At 38.1% G+C, this 21,022-nt stretch overlaps 2 protein-coding genes and 1 long non-coding RNA gene across 8 annotated transcripts in view; 2 read left to right on the top strand and 1 right to left on the bottom strand.

The window, feature by feature from the left end:
- LOC129355755 (dual specificity protein phosphatase CDC14AB-like) overlaps positions 1 to 6,895 on the top strand; it is a 14,689-nt gene extending 7,794 nt beyond the window's left edge. For 2 of the 4 annotated variants that reach the window (XM_055025371.1, XM_055025374.1), the window contains 5 exons: positions 47 to 185; positions 1,622 to 1,832; positions 1,918 to 2,009; positions 2,748 to 2,879; positions 6,799 to 6,895. In XM_055025371.1, the coding sequence (XP_054881346.1) occupies positions 47 to 185; positions 1,622 to 1,832; positions 1,918 to 2,009; positions 2,748 to 2,879; positions 6,799 to 6,895 (671 nt within the window). Of the gene's footprint in view, positions 1 to 46; positions 186 to 1,621; positions 1,833 to 1,917; positions 2,010 to 2,747; positions 2,880 to 2,977; positions 5,757 to 6,798 lie in introns of those variants that run through there. The other 2 variants (XM_055025373.1, XM_055025372.1) reach the window with 2 other exon arrangements.
- Positions 1 to 21,022, bottom strand: part of dnai4 (dynein axonemal intermediate chain 4) — a 23,203-nt gene extending 2,181 nt beyond the window's left edge. Inside the window, exons 1-17 of one of the 3 annotated variants that reach the window (XM_055025369.1) lie at positions 20,937 to 21,022; positions 20,726 to 20,837; positions 20,223 to 20,380; positions 18,769 to 18,875; positions 16,756 to 16,927; positions 16,504 to 16,643; positions 14,554 to 14,709; positions 14,266 to 14,451; positions 14,027 to 14,175; positions 13,555 to 13,641; positions 12,562 to 12,716; positions 12,068 to 12,228; positions 11,368 to 11,492; positions 11,177 to 11,275; positions 8,690 to 8,913; positions 8,430 to 8,583; positions 3,405 to 3,470 (exon numbers count right to left, since the gene is read on the bottom strand). In XM_055025369.1, coding sequence (XP_054881344.1) covers positions 3,405 to 3,470; positions 8,430 to 8,583; positions 8,690 to 8,913; positions 11,177 to 11,275; positions 11,368 to 11,492; positions 12,068 to 12,228; positions 12,562 to 12,716; positions 13,555 to 13,641; positions 14,027 to 14,175; positions 14,266 to 14,451; positions 14,554 to 14,709; positions 16,504 to 16,643; positions 16,756 to 16,927; positions 18,769 to 18,875; positions 20,223 to 20,380; positions 20,726 to 20,837; positions 20,937 to 20,995 — 2,310 coding nt within the window. In that variant the 5' untranslated portion in view covers positions 20,996 to 21,022. Of the gene's footprint in view, positions 1 to 3,359; positions 3,471 to 6,973; positions 7,058 to 8,429; positions 8,584 to 8,689; positions 8,914 to 11,176; positions 11,276 to 11,367; positions 11,493 to 12,067; positions 12,229 to 12,561; positions 12,717 to 13,554; positions 13,642 to 14,026; positions 14,176 to 14,265; positions 14,452 to 14,553; positions 14,710 to 16,503; positions 16,644 to 16,755; positions 16,928 to 18,768; positions 18,876 to 20,222; positions 20,381 to 20,725; positions 20,838 to 20,936 lie in introns of those variants that run through there. The other 2 variants (XM_055025368.1, XM_055025370.1) reach the window with 2 other exon arrangements.
- LOC129355756 (uncharacterized) lies at positions 11,087 to 12,096 on the top strand. Its single transcript, XR_008605313.1, has 3 exons — positions 11,087 to 11,151; positions 11,250 to 11,398; positions 12,016 to 12,096. It is a non-coding gene; the product is annotated as an uncharacterized LOC129355756 (long non-coding RNA).

Raw genomic sequence — 21,022 nt, 5'->3', positions numbered from 1 at the left:
CTCTAAGAGCCATGCATAAGCTAAATGTATCACTTTCCAATCTCAGCTGGTTTGGGCCGTACAGGCACCCTGATTGCCTGCTATCTGATGAAGCACTTCAGGTTGACAGCAGCTGAGGCCATTGCTTGGATCAGGATCTGCCGACCCGGATCAATCATTGGTCCCCAGCAGAACTTCTTAGAAGAGTAAGCTTAAGACTTTAAGGCTGAACAAGAAAAACTACATTTGAAATTTTTATTTTGATGATGCCTGTTTCTAGAATAATTTGTCATATTTTAGATCGGTATTAACTCAATCCCTGTTCATGAATAGATCATTTGGAGTGTATGAACAAGTCAATCAATCAATCAATCAATCAATCAAATTTTATTTGTACAGCACATTTAAGCATCAAGGCATTTCAAAGTGCTTTTCATCATAACACAAAAACACAAAGTCATGCAACATAAAATCAACAATCAAAACATGACATTAAGTCAAGTTCCATCATTAAATCAGTAATTGATTACATTTCAAATACAATTCTAAACAGGTCAGTTTTTAGTCAAGATTTAAAGGAAGTCAGTGTTTCAGCTGTTTACAGTTTTCTGAAGTTTGTTCCAAATTTGTGGTGCATAGATGCTGAAAGCTACTTCTCCTTGTTTGGTCTGCATCCCCAGAACCAGAACCTGAGAGTCTGGAAGGTTGATACAACAACAGCAGATCTTTGATGTATTGTGGTGCTAAACCGTTCAGTGATTTATAAACTAACAACAGTATTTTAAAATCTATTCTTTGAGCTACAGGGAGCCAGTGGAGGGACTTTAAAACTGCTGTTATGCCCGAAAAACCTTAAACAAGGTGAAAAGTTCAAGATTTACTGTCACTCATGACAGACAGTGAAACTTATATTACATACATTCACTACAAATAGAGTGAAATATTTAAAATCTTTATTTCTTCTACTTTTGATTATCATGGCAAACGAAGTAAAAAAGGTGAAGTGGGAGTACAGGCTCATTTTACCTTGACTTTTTTCTACATCCGTTATCTTACTCGAAACAACAGAATCATCCAGTATATTTTCCTAAAACATATTTCCAAAGCTGTCGTTAGACAAAGAAAAAATAAATAAAGAATCATAATAAGACCTTGTATTTATTTAGCAAAAGATTTTTCTATATTTGTTTTAAAGAATGGAAATCAGTTTTAACTCTTGACAACAATTATTCCTCACAGAAATTCCTCTAGCTAAAGTGGTTGTTTTAAATATTTGTCCTAACCTTTAGTTTTTTTTTAAACAAACCCTTATATATCTTAATATTTATTTAATTATTAATAAAAGCTTTGTCCGTTGTCAATGTCATTATCAATCTGATGTGAATAAATTTCCATCCTATTGACTAATACAGATTGAAAACCAGCAGGAGGTCATCTATTTCTCAGCACTGCTAATTGTTTTCATCAGTTATGAGGCCACTTCACCAAAAAAATCACCAGAAGATGCAACTTGATGAGAAGATGCTAAGTTATATTTTTAGCTGGAGTATTTTATAAATCATTGTGTAATATGAGAAAGTGTGTGTGTGTATGCGTGTGCGTGCATGGGCGACTGTGTGTGGGTGTGTGTGTCCGCATGCAGGAAACAGCACAGCTTGTGGGTTCAGGGAGACGTGCATCGCTCCAAACAGAAGCTTGCTCAGCAGAGGTTCAATCGACAGCAGCAACAGTATCATCTGCCTGGTTCTGACCCGGTACCACCGGGCAAACGAGAAGCAATGCCTCATCTGGTTACAAGCATGAATGATCTGTCAATCAAAACCACTCTGTGCAAATCTTACAGTTTGGATGAAGTGAGTCATTCACGTTTTTGGCATCGTTTTTAAGCAGTGTAGAAGTGTAATCAAAGTAACACTGTTTTTTTTTTTATGTGAACAGAGCAATTGTAAGGAAACCAGTCTGACCCAGGGAGACAATCTGAGAGCAGTGAAGGGAAAACGAACACCAAGATCAGCTTCCTCCTCTTCCAGGTACTGTCTGCTCATAGAGCAGCAGGTTTCATGTGATTACCCTTCCTCAAGCTCAAAGCTGAAAATTCTAATTAATAGAATATTAGTGTGCATCTGCTTTGAATTTAGTCTTCCATCTTCCTGGGTCAGTTAACAAGTTCCTTACAAGGAGCAAGAAATGCTCCTTGTAGCTTTTAATTCTTACCCCTCGAGACAGCAGTGAGGGGTGACTCATAGGGAGTCACCCCTCACTGCTGACTCCCTATGAGTCACCAGTGCCCCCACAACAACTTTCTGTTGTGGGGGAACAACAGGAAGTTGTGCCCTGTGAGGGCACACCTTCCTGTGCCTCCACAGGAAGTATATCCTGTAATTTAGAACCGTGGACAAATACCTTGAGCAGCCCAATTGGAAGTAGCAGTATTTCTCCACCACATTTCACAATGCTTAGAATGAATTTTTAAGTTGGTATTGCAGTACTCAAATCCTTCATATAATTGCTGACCAGCTTTTTGCACATTTCTCCTGGAACGTTTATCATCATGTCTTCAATGTCTCCTTGCCATCACCCTAATCTTTTGTGTCCTTCCTTCATTCCTTTCTTCATTCCTTCTTTCCTTCCTTTCTTCCTTCCTTCCTTCCTTCCTTCCTTCTGAGGTCACCAGGAATGCAGGTGACCTCATAAGGTGTCATATGGCATCTATCTTCAGTGTGCATGCAAACATAAAGATGTAAAATTTCTATCTGTCTTTCTTTCAGGTCAAACACATCAAAGGTGTCCCACTGTTCCATCCTCACCCCCCCCAAGTCACCTAAAATCAGCCTTTCTCTTCCTCCATCTTCTTCTAAGAAGCTTAGAAGAAGCTCTTCCACTGTCACACAGATCAAGAGGTGGGTGATGACTGTCCTGTTGTGTGACACAGACACTATTTCTTCTTGTTCTGTCTTTGCATCTCTAATTCTCTGACATTGCATGCCTCTCCCCTCAGTCCTTTCAGCCTTAGTCTATTCAGCACCAGGCCTGCATTGATTCACTGAACTCAGCTGGGAGTACAAGGTTACGGATCTGACAGTAAGCAGATCGCAAAACTGGATCAGCCAGAGTCTTGGAAAGCATTAAACATTGTGTTCATGAAGCCGTTGAACTGTGCTTCATTGATTTGAGCTTTATTGATTTGTGAGAACATTTGATGAACAAATCAGTTGTTAAGAATGATATTTTTTCTGTATTACCCATGAGCAACCGTTAGCGGTTGTCTGTGACGCAGACAGGGGTTGTCTGAACATTAACCTAGCAACATGTTGCTTTCTCTGACCTTTGAACTCTTGATGTTGACAACAGACCTTTTAGAGATGACCTAAGAGAAGTTTTCAAGTGTGGCACAAATAACATGTTTTGTGGTACAAACAGAATACCTTGAAGACTCTGCTCGGTATGGTGATGTCATTCATCCTGACTTTCACTACACCCATCACCACCATCTGCAAGAGGCAAACCAACTGAATATTATCACAATACTGTCACCTGCTGGACAAATGCAATGATTGATGTTCTGCTGGGAACCTTTTGCTTCTGTTAGGCTTATTTTTGATGGTGATTTTTTTTGAAGTAGGGTCATGCAAAAAGACTTGTTAGAATGTCTCATTGAGCAGACAGTGGAGAAAATAGCAAACGTAACAATTCCAACAATATAGACAGTTTTTTTTGTTAAACATTAATTGGAATTTATTGTGGCAACAATAAATCAAAATTTGAAATTTATCACAATAAATATGATACAACAATACAATAAATGCCCTCCCCTAACTGGAAGTAAATCTAGTATTTAAAATTTAAAAACATAAGGAGAAAATAACTCAGTGTTATATCCTGTACTGTGATGACCAATTTAGACCTTTTCTTTCTCATGTTAAAATTAACAGGCTTAGAGTATAATAATAAATTCATGTGCATTTGCCTTCAATGTTAAAAAACAACAACTAGACAATCAAAGATATGAAGAAACAGAAAACAACCAAGATGCACTTTATGGTTTGAGGCCTCATATAAATGAAGCATGTTTGTTCAGAATATGCAATGTGCTGCCTTGTAAATTAAGATGGACCGGAAAAGTTTTGAAAACCGCACTAGAACGCCACATGGTGGATAATTTATGTTGTTTGGTGACGGTAAAAAAGGAAACTAGATCCAAGACAGTGGAATGTAACACTGAACAGTTCATGGAATTAAGCTGATTATTATCTTTATATGTGGTATTTCAGACAAGATTTGTTCTTTACAATGGGCAAAGTGAGATCTTTGCCTGGGCTGACGACAGGCAGAGAACCCATGAAGGTTCTCAACTCATGCCTTTTCTGTTGTCATGACAACATTCCTGAAAGTCGGTTTGGACGGCATAAATTTTATGTAGGAGTCAAGATACCAATACTTTCTATCATCATAAACATTTTTGGCAGATTTTTTATCCCAAAACATTTTTAAGTATTTGCTGAGTTCAAGTTCTGGTTGTTTTTTATGTTTTGTTTTTTTTGTTGTTTTTTTTTGCTAATCTATAATCTTGTTTTGCAAATAATATTTTTTATTTCAGAATTGTTACGATGATAGTGAGCTTGGTCAGAGGTCTTTGATGGAGTTTACAGAATCGTAAACAGCTGGATGAGAAGGCTTAACTACGGTGCTATCCACTTCCTAATATTTTAAGAAGGGAAAAAATGAGGAATGGAGGAGGAGTGGACTATTGCATCAGGTAGTCAGCGCACGCATCACTTTGTACTTCTGCAGCTTTAGAGCCCTGTGAGGAGTTAGCAAGGTAAAGAAACACTATTCTCATATTGGGGTGGAAAGCTCAAAACGGAACTGGTTTCAAAGCCGAACGCAACTGCAGCAGTGTGGGAGTATTTCGGTTTCAAATCAAATGACCGAGGCAAACCGCTGAATCTTTGCAAGCCGGTATGTCGCATTTGTCACTAAACAGTAGCAATTAAGAGCAGCAATACAACCAAAAGGACACGTGCACCTAAAGGACAAAGTTTTTAAGGCTGGGGACAAAAAGTACAACAGGTGGCCCATCTCCGTCTTCAAGTTTGCGACAGTCCACCATCGTTGAAGCAATTAATCGACAGAGTACAAAAAGGAGGGCGCAAAGTGGTGTGCACTCACAGACAGCGTAGTTCGCTTAATTGCTAAAGAGATGCTCCCATTTAATATTGTTGAAAAGCCGGCATTTCGAAAAATGTAGCAAACATTTGATCCCATATCCCTGGAAAAAAATACATATCACAAACGGCAATTCCACAACTGTACAGCAGTATTAAAGAGGACATACTGAAGGAGATAAATGACATTTCATTTTACTCTGCTATGTTGGATATGTGGTCAAGTTCATATATGACCCCTGATATGAGCCTGACCATTCACTATATAGCTGCTAACTGGACCTTGCACTCTAAATGTTTAGAGACCAGATATGTCCCAGATAACCATACTGCTGACACCCTGGGAGAAAACCTGAAATCTGCTTGGGATTGGAACAGACAACTTGATTTAAATCTAATGATATACAGACTTCATAATCTGTACTCTTTTGGTTGAATGTAGTTTTTATTTCTACTGTGGTTTTATATTGTGTTTAGTTTTTATTCAAGTGCATTTTTTGTTAACCGAGACCGAGTTCATTTTATTTTTATTTATGGTTGTTTTATTTTGTTAACCAGTTCCAGTGTTAAGTGTTCTTTTGAAAATAAAGTATATTTATATTTGGCAGGAAATCGCATGCATCATTACGTCATTTCTATTAAAACAGTGAAAAAAGGTCTTCAAACAATATTATCATTTATCACAATAATTTTTGAGACAATTAATAGTTCAGCTAAATTTGTTATTGTGACAGGCCTATTCTTGATGTAGAGTTTGTTCCTCACAGTGTTGCAGAGTTTTGATCCTTAAATGAAGAATAAAGGCTGACGTAATGTAAGAATGCGTTTTTTGTTACTGTGATACGATTTAGCGATTAGTTGTTGCTCAGAATTGTTCAAGTGTGTACAGGCTGTAATCTACACAAATACTCTTTTCTAGTGATCATGCTTGTAAAATGAATTCTCTGAGAAGATGTCACCATCAACATTGCATTTCATTGTCCAGTTCTAATACAAAACAGACAGGCCCAGCTGATCATTAAGTGACACCTTTTTAAAGTTTCCAGTCAGAAAGCCAGCCGGTTGCTCTGAACCATTCCTTCTACAGTCTCCCTCTTCCTGAGGAAAAGCTCAATGCGACAGTGGAGAGAAACAACTCCCTGTCATTGGGAAGAAACATCCAACAGAACCAGGCTTGAGATTGGCTGCTATATGTTACTGTTTTTTATTAAAGATTTTATTTACATCGCCATGCTGACCAAATCAAAGACTGTACTGGCACAACATTGTTGGCTAATAAATAACTGAGCAAGATAATAATAACTATTAGAGATGCACCAGTTAGCCTGAGATTAGAATCAGTCTGTTTTCATTGATAGCTCTGAACCATGATCAGTAAGTTAAATACTGAGAAACATGATTAAGATAATAATTATGATAAAATAATGGATATTAGTAAAACATATTAATTTGACCAGGTAAGGTGCTGTTGCAGCCTGAGTGACTCCCATTCACCAGAAGTACCTTGTTTCATTGAAATTGCTCCTGTGGTTTATGTTCTGGAGCAGTTGATTGTACTGTTGCCTTGCAGCAAGAAAGCCTGGGGTTCAAATCCTAACCTGGAGTCTGGATGGAGTTTGCATGTTCTCTCCATTCATACGTTGGTTCTCTCCAGGTACCCCGGTTTCCCCCACAAAAATGAGGCTGTCAATCAAACTCTCACTCTCTGTGATGAACTGGCAACCAGACGGACCTCGTCTCCAACCCAATGACTGCTGGAGATAAGCACCAGCAGGGATAAGCTGCTGGATGGATGGATTTACCGTGCAGCTGAAGAGTTGTAGATACATTTACACTAGAGATGCATCATGGTGCTCTGTGTCCACTACATCAATGTTTCTTGCAGAGCGGAAGAGGTCTTGAATAACATCTCCCTGAAACATCAGGTTCCAAATCACATTCTGGGTGTGTTAACGTGTCACTGACACAATAAAACCATTTAGATCAGGTGTGTCAAACTCATTTTCGTTTTGGGCCAAATCAAGATCATGAAGGCTCTTAAAGGGCCAGTTGTGCCAGAATGTGTTGATAAAACCTGTTCACAAACTGTTAATATGTCAATGAATTCTTAAAATCACATAATATTATTGAAGATCTTTTCAGTTCCTTCAGTAACTAATAATAAATGTGACTGTTTATTCACTCGCTGTATAAATCATGGACTATAATCATACATCAACTAAATTCTCAAGAAACTGGAGGGATTGATTGATACAAATTGGCAGTAAACAGATAAATACTGCATTGATATGATTGATAATATAATATTTAATCACACTTAGTGTTTAGTCTAGTCTGTGGAGGGCCACATAAAAAGCTACGGAGGGCCAGATTTGGCCCCCGGGCCTTGAGTTTGACACATGTGATTTAGATGATTTAAAACAATGAACTACTGTGATTTCACTTTGTGTTCATAGAAGCTCTTAATAATAAGTATTTCTTACAGAATACTGTAATGTAAGTTGAGTAATGCTGTTGGATGCAAATAATGTTAGCTAACTGATGACTGTATAAATATTCCACTCAATTAGTATCTGTTTTCATTTACATCATAAGTTTTATACCAAAAACATACCATTGCTGTTACCCATCACAATACATATCACAATATAATTTTATGCCGCATCGCACTTCCCTATCTATAACTAAAACTATATCTGGCTTGGTAATCTTCTGTCTCTCTGCTATAGTCTTCTACATCTCATTTACAATTGTTGCTTTTTGATGGAATAAAAAAAGCGTTGTATATTGAACAAGCATGGTTTATTTATCATGAAGGACCCTGTGATAAAAACCAACCCCTTGTACCACGCTTTGCTTTGTCCAAAGGGTCCGGACCCTCAGCCATTGAGAAACAATTGTTTGCTGAAGCTTTTATCAATTGATACAGATTTGACCACATTGCTAACAAATAGCTGTGACAATCGTAATGCATCAGCTGATAAAACTTACCAGGAATTGTGTGTGCTGTAAATAACCCCATGTGGATTAGGGCCATTACATCTTTGCCAGCAATAAAATGTCATAAACATTCCTCTTGCTCTGACTTTAATTGCTCAATATTTGGTGATAAATAGCCAAATTGAGCTAACTAAATTCTGAAGTCTGTTAATTGAATGACAATCTTCCATGTCTGGATTTTGGTACTTCAAAAGAGACATTTTCATAATCACTGAAAATATGATCAAATTATTTATGTCCCTTATCTTTCCACCTATTTAAACCTGACATGTTTTTGTGATTTACCTGGCTGCTTTCTCCAACATGGAAGTTCTGCAGCTGGTACGCCGTCACCTGGCCATCACTGTCTCCTACTACAACACAGTCTGTGAGGGATGCAAACAGAAGGGATGTCATCTTCAGTCCAGGAGCAGCAGGCTGTACAATTACCGGATCCAAACTGGAAGATAGAAGTTATGAAATCAAGTTCGCTTTCGAGTTCTTTTCTGCATGCTGATGTGCGTACTGGCCGAGTGAAGTGAAGCAAGCAAATTCCTCAGACTTACAAGCTGGAATTCAGGTCCCAAATCTCAAGCTGCCCTTCGTTAACTGCACCGAATACTGTGGCATGCTTTGGAGACCACCTGACTTCCCCCACCGGATGGTTGGAGGTGAAGCTTAACAAAGGGTTAATGCAGTCCTGCTTCCAGAGTTGGATGGTGGAGTCAGAGGAGCAGCTTAGGAACACATCAGGATGGAGAGGACACCATGTGATACAGTTCACAGGACACTGACAGGAAACAACAAGAACACAAAAAAGTCACTCAAATTATTTAGTCTGAGGATTACTGCTTCACATTAGTGTGAATCAGTGCAATGTAGATTTCTATAAATCAATCAATCCAGTTTTATTTGTATCGCACAATTCAGCTGCAAGCCATTTCAAAGTCCCTTACATTATAACAAACACAAAAACACAACGTCATCAAGTGGGGGTTTGTTGCCTTTGTATCCATGAAAGGTTTGCTGTGTTATATGGAACAAAATACGTGGTGGTATTTTTATTCTCACTCACGCTCACAATCAAGCAGTTTACAAACAGTGTTAACAGCCTTTCAACGGGCTTCTGGCACAATGCTATTGCAATTGCAACATAGAATCAACAATCAAAACATGACATGAAGTCAAGTTCCATCATTAAATTAGTAATGAATTCATTCTAAACAGGTGCGTTTTTAGTCGAGATTTAAAGGAAGTCAGTGTTTCAGCTGTTTTACAGTTTTCTGGAAGTTTGTTCCAAATTTGTTGTGCATAGATGCTGAATGGCGGAGAAAGGAGAATGGTGCTTCTCCTAATTTGGTTCTGGTTCCGGGGATACAGAGCAACCAGAACCAGAACCTGAGAGTCTGGAAGGTTGATACAACAACCAGCAGATCTTTGATGTATTGTGGTGCTAAACCGTTCAGTGATTTATAAACTAACAGTATTTTAAAATCTATTCTTTGAGCTACAGGGAGCCAGTGGAGGGACTTTAAGACTGCTGTTATGTCTCTATCTTCCTTTTAGTGAGAACAGGAGCAGCAGCTTCTGGATCAGCTGCAACTGGAGGATTGATTTGTTGGACAGGCCTGTGAAGACGCTGTTGCAATAATCAATGTGACTGAAGATAAACGTATGGATGAGTTACTCTAGATCTGGCTGAGACATTAGTCCTCTAATCCTGGAGATGTTCTTCAGGCAACAGAAGGCCGATTTTGTCTTTATGTTCTAAGGTGCTACTGTTCCATTGCAATGACCACCAACAACTGCAGGTTCTAAGAGAATGATCATTTTGCTGTGGTTGGGAGAGAACAAACCACCAGAGCTGGGATTTGTGAAACGTAGCTACTGTTCTGAGTGCATAGATCCTATTGTGATGTAAAAAAGAAAAGGGTAAAAAAGAAAATAAAATAACACAGTAACATTACAAATACATCTGGTATGTACGGAGACTCCCTGATGAGGGCAAATTACAGCTGTTGTGTTGCTATGCTAACATGTTTTTCATTCAAAACATTTTCAGTTTTGACTTTTTACCAGAAGAACAAAAAATGTTCTTGACAATTTAAAAATACATTTTCAAAAAGAGCTACTCCAACACGTTGTCACCAAGTGAAGCAGAATTCTGGAATCCATAACATTCCAGTTTCCACCAAGAAAATGTAGAACTTGCTCCTCAACATATTACCAATTACTTTATTTATTGATTCAGTAAATAACCAAATTTTATTCAAAATGAAAACACTTTTTGGTCCAAATGTTTGTATTTGATTATTTTTAAAAAATGATAGATTGCTGTTAATCATCTAGACCTGTTACAGTAAAACATTTTACTCAACAATAAGTTGTCCCAGAAATTATTACAATTATTGATAATATTGTTGTTAAAGACAATTTTTAAGCAATATGATGGTAAAGGTGTAATAATGCATGAACACATTCTCAAAGATCAATAAACTTTAAATTCTCATGAACATTTAACACTGGAACTAAAAGACATTTTACATTTCTGAAATAAATAAGCAAAACTACAGAAATACCAAATGTAATGAATTATGAAGTTTCTATAAACAAAATTATCCTTCAATAAAAGGCTAGTTGAGACCAAAACAAATTATTCAAGACTTTTATCACCCAGTTTTTGGTAGAAAGATATAATATCTAATTCAAATGGAAATTGTTGAGCTAGTTTTAACTTATCATGAAAATAACTGATTATTGTTTATTGTGACAGGCCTGATAGGGTTTGCAAATTAGCCTGTGGCTAGAAAACCTTCATACAAAACAACAATTGCTTGTTTTTATCAGGTAACATTGTTTACTGCACTGCCCTTAATGAAATTTTTTTTTGGAATTGAATTAAAATAATTTGATACATTTCCTAATCACATCTCACCATAGTAACATTATGTTTGTATATGTAAGAAAGTTTGACTTAGTTTAGGTAGATTTCGCTGCAGTGGAAGAAATAAAGTCTCAGAAAGAGGAGGTGACTTTCACTATGTCAAACTTACAAAATGTTTCCTGTAAGTTTCCAGAAACTGGTGACAGTTGGAGCATGAACACTTGTGGATGTTACCTTCCCAGGTACCAGTCAAATAGATGTTGGAGTCCTGCAGGAGCATGGCGCCACAAACAGAAACATGCTATGAATCAGCTGGCATATGAGCATCTAGTAACTTACAGATATTCTGGAGCAACTTACCCTTGGATGAAAGTCAAAGCACAGACCAGGGGTAAGAACAGACAGCACACACTCTACTTTCTTCTCTGGCTTGTTCTGTTCAGTCTTTCTCAGGGTATTATTCATCTTCTTGAGCTTCATCAGGTCTACACAATAACAAGTCAAATATTCAGTTGTTAATCTTATTAAGAGCATATTCTTAACTCATACAAGAAAAAAAGTCTCTTTATTGGAATTTTTAAACAAACAGTTGGAACATTTTGTAAAATATGACATCAGTTGTAGTAGTAGTGCTGTTCAGATCAAAATAAAATACAAACAAACAAACACTGGCTAATCTGGCAGAACTGAGTAACTATGGAGTTTAGAAGGGCTGCATCTTGAAGGGTCCACCCAGGCGTTTTGCACAGCTGAATGGTTGTCATGGGAAATTCTCAAAACATAAAAGAATAAAGGCAACTCTCCAGATATGTTTTTGATAACATGATGTAAATCTCAAAAAAGTTGATTTAATATAACACTGTCCCTTTAAATATCCATATTAATTCTTCATGTATCTTAACATCTTGTATGTGGAACATATGGATATGCATCTTGATTTTCACATATATATGTTAGGAAAACCCATAGAAGCCTGGAATAACGTATTGTTTCATTTTTGCCTTGAAGAGCACTGTGAGCTGGAAATTGAAAAGGCAGATTTTACGGCGGAGTACAGTACCTGTACAGTCAAGGCCACCATTGATGACAAACCACTTGCAGATTCTGCCGTCTGCACCCACAGAGTACAGAGATTCAATTTTCTCCTCTCCAGTGAAGCTCAGTTCTTGTTGGTTCCACCTGAGCTGCCACACTGGCCCAAGGTGTCTTTTGGCACATTCACTGCATACCAGAAGAAACAGAACAGCAACATAGGAAAGTAACTCAGGGATGTACCATATGTTGCCATTTACATTGGCATTGGTGTTATTTATCAAAGTTTATTTCCATCTTGTTAAGAGAGGGCTTGTCATAGTGACTGTGGGTTGTATAACTGAAGCAGAGAAGGAATCTCAACAGTGTGGTCATTTCTTCACAGTGTGGAATAGTTATGACAGCAATCTTGATATTAGGTATCACCACAGGCCCAAACTTTCATTTCGGTGCACCTCTAATTGAACTTATCTTTAAATAATGATAAGAGAGCTGCACCATCCACTAACACTCATTCCTCACCGGCTGCTGATGAAAAGTGACTTATTATCTGCACTCTGCACATTGTGGATAGCAATGCTGCCGTCATACATCCCCACAGCCAGCTGCCCAGGGCTGTTCTCTGAGAAATCCACAGTTGTTACAGCGCTGTCACAGTTAATGATTCGCTCAGGCCACTGCAAGAAGAGAAGAAGGCAAACACCTGAAGCTTCTACATACCTAGCAAGCCCAAAGCCTATCTTGAAGGACAACTAGAGACCGTAACAATGACAAGACAGAACAAATGTAATAGAAATGACGAGTCCAAAGGCTGCTAAAAATTCTATACACTGATATGTAGAGCTACTTGTTGTCAGTGAAGCGGTAAATGGCCTGTATCAAGTCCAGAGGACCTCAAAGCACTTAACATTACATTCAGTCATTCACCCATTCACACACAAACACACCCTCACTTTATTGGAGACAACTGCAATGAATCGAGTTGGGTAAGAAATGTTGTCAATAGCCAACATAAAGGAAAACATGGTGGAGGTCTAAGGGATTTTTAACCCCACACTAGACCAGATGATGGCACCTTCTTTGCATGTCAATGCCCTGCATGTTGCAACTGTTCCATGATCAAACGTGAACACAGTGTAGAAGTGAATTGTTTGTGCCACTATATCTGCTGTCATTCCTGTGAATAAATGAGAGATATTGCATTTTGTATGCACTATGATGTGTAATTTCTGCCTCCGCAAAGGTCTTTTATAAACAACCAAGTACTGTAAGGCATCTAATTTTCTGATTAGCTATCTGATTTTGGAATCGGATGTTGTAGGTTACTTCCTTGGGAATGAAAGTGTCCGGATTAAGACCGGCTTTTAATATTACAATAATAGTACAGTCAGAACATCTCGTGTGATTTGACAGCAGTGTGTGAGTATTGCCTTAACCTATGTGTTCTCCAGTTTCATAAATGAAAATACACAAACATTTGTTTACTGAGGAGACATGAACTGAAGTCAGTCATACCGTTGGGTTTTTAATAGACCAGCAGCACACCAGACCTGGTTCATGATCTCTGTAGTTAGTCTCACCGTAACCTACAGCAAGGAGGTCCTAGCACAAGAACACTAGAGTCAATGTTATGATGGGGTGAAAATATCAGTGGCAATAACTGCAATTATATATCAGAATTTTTGTTGTGAGGTCTTGGCACAGAAGTTAACAACCAGAAATGCAAGTTATGATAATTATTCACAAAGGAAATTAGGAAAGAAGGCAATGTCTCATCAGTGGTATTTTGTGTGAAAAATGTGACATGACAATAGAAAAATAAAAGACTTTCTGGTGAAACTTGGGGCCAAAAAATCTGCATTCTAGATTCCTACTTAATAAAGTCGTGATCAGAGGGAAATTATTATTTCAATGTATGTCCTGTTACAAGTTTTTCTGACCTCACAATTTTTCTGTACATGTATAAGGTAGGTAGTGTGTGTCTTACAGGGTCTTTTTTGTTCCAGGCCATGCTACTGACCCTACAGCCTCTGGTGAGCTCACAACGGAAAACCCAGAGACACTGCAGGGCTGGAGAGCAGGAAATCTCTGCTTCTCTCTGTTCCTCTTCCTTAGGTTTCACCAGTCTATCAGGGTCTGAAAAAATGTAGATGTGTCTCTGTTTATATATATATATATATATATATATATATATTCATGCATCTTTGTACAAAAGTCTGAAATTACCTTCCAGCAAAGGCAGCCCTCTGTAAGTAGCCAGCTGTCTTTGGAAGTAGTTCCGCAGTATGGTCCTCTCCATTAGAAGTAAGGAGTACTGGAATTTATCTGACGTCATGATGATCTCAAAGTCTACCAGTGTGTTTAAACTGCTCCCAACTGTCTCTACATCTTTCAGTGAGCAGGAGGAAATAACTGTAAAGGAATATGTTTGAGTTACGTTTGTTTTAAAACAACCAAACTGAAGCCGAACATCGCTTTTACGTGACTTCAACTCTGTTACCTGGACCAGGTTACCTGTACTAGCTGAGCTGGTCAGGGACAGACTCCTGTCTGGACTTCTCCTGGAGTCCATAGTAGTCTCTGCATCATGGGTCTGTTTTATTTCAGGGCTGTAAACCATCACTTTCTGCTCTGGAGGTGGATACATGTTGAAGGCGGACACAATCATGGCTATAGATAGGAATGACATTCTATTAAAAACACTTCCACTGTAGGAAGGATTTTGTTTGTGATTAAAAACTAAACATGAATGTCTATAAAGAAAACTATACAAACGCATGTTATGACGTAAACTATGGTGTCCTACAATGCTCAATATTAGATTTCACTCCCTTTAATCTTTATATAGGATCATTGGCAGATACGGCATACATGTAATCATTTTCATAGCTGAGCTGATAACACACAGCTCTTTGTCATCTCCTGATGTCATCAGACCTATTAGAATAGATATAATAGAATAGAAACTTTATTCATGCCTTTGGGATTTACCCTCAGGGAAATTGTAGTTCAGTCTCCCACACAGCACCAATACATCAAATACTTCAACTTTTTTTTTTGACATTCTCACTCTGTTTTTATTGTACTCCTGTTAGCCCTCCTTCAAACGTCCAGTGAGGAGTTGAAGAGTTTCGTTACACAAGGGACAAAGGAGTTCTTTATTCTGTTGGTCCTGCACTTTGGAAGAAGCAATCTCCCACTGAACCTGCTTGCAGAGGGTGGCTGTTGTAGTCCATAATATGTTATCAGTTGCAACATCCTGAAGCCCACCGAATTATATCTGGAGATTTTAATCATGTCATGTCATGTAAATCTATAAATATAAATAAATACACCTCAGGCTGTATGTACACTAAGTTATGGTCCAACTTGCCCAAGGGGCGAAGGGCAACAGCCTTATATCCAGCTTTTACATTGGTGTATAGTAAATCAATGATCCTGTTTTTCCTGGTGGGACAATTTACAACTGCAGTCAGAGTGGAATCCAGGGCGACATGATTGATATATAACAATATAAGTGTTGTCCATTAGTGTAATATTTAACCATATTTTAGGTATTAATTCATGGCATATATTTTCCTTCAGTTAAATATGAGCAAAACTAAAGTTTTACTTTTTGTCAAAGAAATTCAAACAGAAAAACTCCCAGTTCAACTTCAAACACTGACAATGAAACATTCAGCCTCGATCAAAACTCTGTTCAGTCCTAGTCCAATACATAAGATTCAGTTCAGTCTTTTATAACAGCAAGACAGATTGCTGTGCGAACAAAAAGCTACTTCAGATCTCAAGAGCCACAATGCAGATGAGGACCAGAAAGCAAACTCACATTACACTGATTTTAAAGTTATTAGAATTGATTTCAAATGCTCTTACTGGTATTTTAAACTCTAACTGGTCTTATGTCAGCATATGTCTTGGCAATGTAATGTTTCTAGAAAAGATTTGTTGAGCTGCAAATAGAAAATTAGCTTGATAGCGACCTTGGACGGTCCAGCCAAACAATCATGCTAGAATGTTTGTATTTGTGCAAAACTAAGTTATATCTTTAAATGGGTAGTTTATCATGGTTGACCCATGTTTCTAAGGTTTGTTTTACTTCAAAATGGCGTGTTTGATAACGTTTAATAACAGGAATTAAAACTTATCAATGTTTGACATTGTCAAGCAAAATGTTTTTACATCAGGCAACAAAAAAACCCTATGAAAAACACAATATAAAATAAACAAATAGCACCTAGCCTGGTGGCCCACCAGGCTGATAATACACTGAGGAAAACCCTGTTCGGCAATATGTAGGTTTTATGTCAATAATTCTTGAATGTTGATTAAAAAAATATACCAGTTCCATTGTCAGATTTTCTTCGCTTATATAATGGGAAAAAACATTTAAAAAATTTTGAGCTTGGTATATTTTGCAGTGTGTTATATTTTTTATAATGAATGCATTGTCTTGAACCAAACCTGTGTCCACCATGAGCATGAGGTTGTTCTGAATCTGTTTGTTCTTAGTTGCTCCATTCAGTGTCTGCATGGCGCGCTCCACATACTTCTCCTTGTTTCCTCTGTTTCTGCAAACTTCAGAATACTGTTTATTTCTCTCTCTGCAATACAAAACAATGTTGAGTTAACGATAGCTTGTTCCTATCAGAGATGAAAAAGATTTAAATATTGATAAAAAAAATAAAATAAAAAATAAAAAACAATTTCCCTTACATTATGACATCTGCATCATCAGCATTCATTGACACTAAGGTGGGGGGAATGTCCAGCAGAGAAATAGTGTCTGTTTCTGTGATTAAAATGTCTTTAATCCCTTTCAACAGAGCTTGTGTCATTTCTTCTTTCACTGAGCCTTTTTTCCTCTTTTCATCAGGCAACAAAGATTCTACAAAACAGAACAATGTTAAAAAGGTGTCTTTCAGCAAGAACAGAAACACGCATAATGAAAGGAGTAAAACAAAATATATGATTTATTCTTTGAGCTCTCAACTTTTGCCAGTCAAGAAACACGGTGCATTTGGAGACGTCGGTGTCATGGATTGTGGTGGAGAGTGGTGATTGTGGTCCACCTCAACCGTAAGACCCAGGTTGAGATGGAGAAAATGATTTAATGTTGAAAATCCAAATTTACACAGTCTAAACAGAATCCAAAAAGCCCAAAAACCTGGCAGCACAGAAGAGTGGAAGGCTCGGCACTGGTAGGAACAGGCTATACACATGAACAGACAGCCAGACTGGGAACATACGACTACAAACAACTAGGAACAAAGGACATAGGTGGGGTTAAATACACAGAGGGTAATCACGGAAACAGGACAGGACAACACGGAGACTCAAAGACACAGAAAACTCAAAATAAACACAAAGAAAAACTCAAATCATGACAGTCGGCTGTCTTTCGGAAACCTGAGGCTTTTGGTAATGATCTACACTCTCAAAACAAAGAGACAGCATTAAAGTTAAAAAAAAAACCAGTCCAAGGAAACAGGTCAAAAAGTTACAGTCGGAGTGTACATCTCTAAATACAGTGGCTTGAAAAAGTATTCATACCTCCTGAACTTTTCCATAGTAATTTACATATATTTCCTTTGAGTTTTATGTGAAAGACCAAAACAAAGTGGTATGGAATTGTGAAATAGCAAAATATATATATATACTTGACTCAAAACATCAAAGTTTATAAAAAGATTTCCCAAGCTTTGAACATCTCACTGAGCTCTGTTCAGTACATCATCTGGAAATAGAAAGCGTGTGTGGAACAACAGTAATAAGACAATAAACTTCCAGCTGAACAACTTTAGTTGGACGTTTAACAAGAAGAGCTCTGATCAGAGATGCAGCCAAAAGGCCTCTGGTGACTCTGGACCAAAGGCAGAGATCTACAGCTCAGAGGAGGAATCTGTCCACACGACAACTATTAGTCATCACTGCACAAATGTGATCTTTCTGGAAGAGCGGCAAGAAGAAAAACATAACAAGTTTGCAGTTTTCCAGGAGCCATGCTGGATGCAACAAATGTGGAAGAATAAGCTTTGGTCAGACCAGAACAAAAATTCAACTTTTAGGCCGAAATGCAAAACGCTATGTGTGGAGGAGAACTAACACTGCCCATCACAATGAACACACCATGCCCGTTGTCATACATGGTGGTGGCAGCATCATGCTCTGAGGTTGCTTCTCTTTAGCAGGAACAGGGAAGACGGACAGGGTTGATATGAAGATGGATGGAGTCAAATACAGGACAATGGAGTCTACAACAGACATGAGACCCGGGTGGATTTTCACATTCCAGCAGGACAACCACCCTAAACATAAAGAGGGGCTACAATGGAATGGTTTCAAGCAAAACATATTCATGTGTTAGAATGGCCCAGTCAAAGTCCAGACCTTAACCCAGTCGAGATCTGAAAACTGCTGTTCACAAATGCTCTCCATCTAATCTGACTTAACTTGAGTTGTTTTGCAAAGAAGAATGGACAAAACTACATCAATATGGTACAGAGAGCTGAATATTTTTACACGCCACACTTCTCAGTTTTTTATGCGTAAAAAAATGTTTGAATCATGTATAATGTTTTTTCTAACTCAAAATTGTTTACCACTTGGTGCTGGTCTGTCACATCAAATTCCAAAGAAATATATTTATGTTTATGGTTGTAATATGGCAACTTCCAGAAGAGTTCATAAATGCTTTTGCAAGTTACTGTATATATCGTGGCGATGAACCTGGTAAGTTGAAGGGAAAGTCACGTCCGCAAAATGTTTCCTCCATTTCCTCGTTCACAGACTCTATGGTTGACTGGCTGGATATCCTGCTGCTACCCAAAACTGATCTGAAAAACAATGTCAGAGTAGATGTTACTACATAGTCATCATGAAACAAAGCCTCTTCCTCACTAACACACTAACACAGATTGACAGGAAAGGTGTTGAATTGTGTTTTATTTGAATTTTGAAGAGCTCAATACTGTATGTGAATGGTTTTGAGAGCTTTCTCACATTTTTCTAATGACACATGGCAGTGTCAACATGGTTGAATTTGGTGCCTTAGCATTACCTGCCACTAACTCCTAGGTTGTCCTACTAGTGCTTTAGCATTAGTAGAGCTAATGTTTATGATTAGCTCTACTAAACATTAGTTTAACATAAACAGTAGTTTGTTAAACATAAACTAATGTTAATGCTAGCTAAAAAGTTAAGTCAATATAGTCAACTTTTTAGCTAGCCGTGCCCATTGCTGCTGTTGGGCACAATGGGCATATTTCTCATATGCCCATTGAGCAATGGGCATATGACATATTGCTCATGTTAAACATGATTTAACAATGTTAGTTTTTGAAAATAGCGCTTTATAGTGCAGACCTGAAGGAAAAGATCTACATTGATGATAAAAATTAGAATTATTCCCAATACTGTAAAAGTTCTGAATGTGGAGAAGGTCAGCCATGACAATGGTCTCTGCAAACCTAATTGTTCATTGCAATTTAAACCCATCCTATTTTGAGGCAGAGTCAAGCCACAAAATGATGGATAAACACAGGGCAAACTGCATAATGGCTGCATAGAAGATGACCAGCAGCTCTTGTGAAACGTTGCCCCTCAAAAAAGACATATACAGGCTAATTTTATCAAAAAGAAGTGAAGCTAATTCAACTACGGGAAATTTCTGCTACAATGAACCGCAATGAAAGGCAGTCAGAATTTTAGTGTCTAGTTTCACGATGGAGTGCTTTTAAATCAGCAGGTAGGGGGCTGGTCTAATAAGTCTTCAAGGAATTGATTTTCTGACTTCCTCCTTATGACTGAATAGAAAACCATGTAAATCTTAAATTTTGGAGCTTTTCATTCAACTGAAGGTTTCACTATCACTACTTGCATTCTGGAGGACCAGGGTACTAAATATTGCTATCTGGGTTTGATGCTACATGTGGTGCATCTTTCTTTTTGGCCACTTTCATCTGGAACTTGGCTGGCGTGTGCTCACCATTTTTTCTTCACGCCATTACATCATTATCAATTTCAGACATGGAACTGAAGAGAACTATTATGAGCAACAAGGTGGAGTACAACTGAAAAAAATGTCTGTACAAATGACAATAATAAACATACAGCAGCTTGGACCCCTCCTGAACAGGTCAACTCCCCACCTCCTGCTGGTGCACAGTACTGAGCTCTCTTACCTTGAAAAAGGCATAGGGAAGCTCCCAGTGAATGTTGTCTGGTCTGATGTTGAGCCAGCAGAGAGTTCATCCACCAAGAACCTGCTGCCTGGCTCTGCTCCGAGATCTGCCCGGTGAAATGGCTGAGGGGTCACATCATTGTTTTCCTCATCAAACACCTGAAATTCGAGATATAGGAGAACAGTCAGCCATATCTGTTGCAGTAAACACCTCTGAACATTCAAAAGCAGCAAAATACCAAACACATTTCTTTAAATGTGTTTGGTGAGTATTCCTTACTCAGTAAATATTACACATTTCAGCATAGTTAATATGCCATAATTTTGTAAATATTCGGCTTGATTTTTTTAGGTTTTGTTATGCACTTAATTTAATAGTGAATAGGGAGAAGAAGGGGAAGACCATAATACCTGTACATGGTGCGCCACCCAGCGCCTTAGTTCAGGTATTTATGTGGTTAACAAGAACTTGTAATTATTTGTCGAATTCATTGTGTAAGTTACCCGAACAACTTGTCTCGGAGTAGGACCCGCCATTCTGTCCAGAATTTTGTTACCGCTGAAAGTAAAACTCCGTCTGCTGGACAAGGCGAGCAAGCTGCTGCCCCGTCGAGAGCTACGAAACACCATAACGGGAAATTAGCACAGCTACCACTGCTTTTATTTAACTATATATTTACGAAATTGATGTTTACAAACTGAGCTGTCAACTTACGGCTTCAGCATCACTGTACATCTCATCTTTTTCCCTTCTTTTGCTACAGAAGTAGACATGATGGAACGGCTTCTGTTGTGGCTTGT

Source organism: Poeciliopsis prolifica, unplaced genomic scaffold (assembly GCF_027474105.1).
Source record: "Poeciliopsis prolifica strain line A6 unplaced genomic scaffold, Auburn_PproV2 SCAFFOLD144, whole genome shotgun sequence".
NCBI lineage: Eukaryota > Metazoa > Chordata > Actinopteri > Cyprinodontiformes > Poeciliidae > Poeciliopsis > Poeciliopsis prolifica.
The sequence above is the reverse complement of the archived record's forward strand: the minus strand, read 5'-3'. Positions and strand labels throughout refer to the sequence as shown.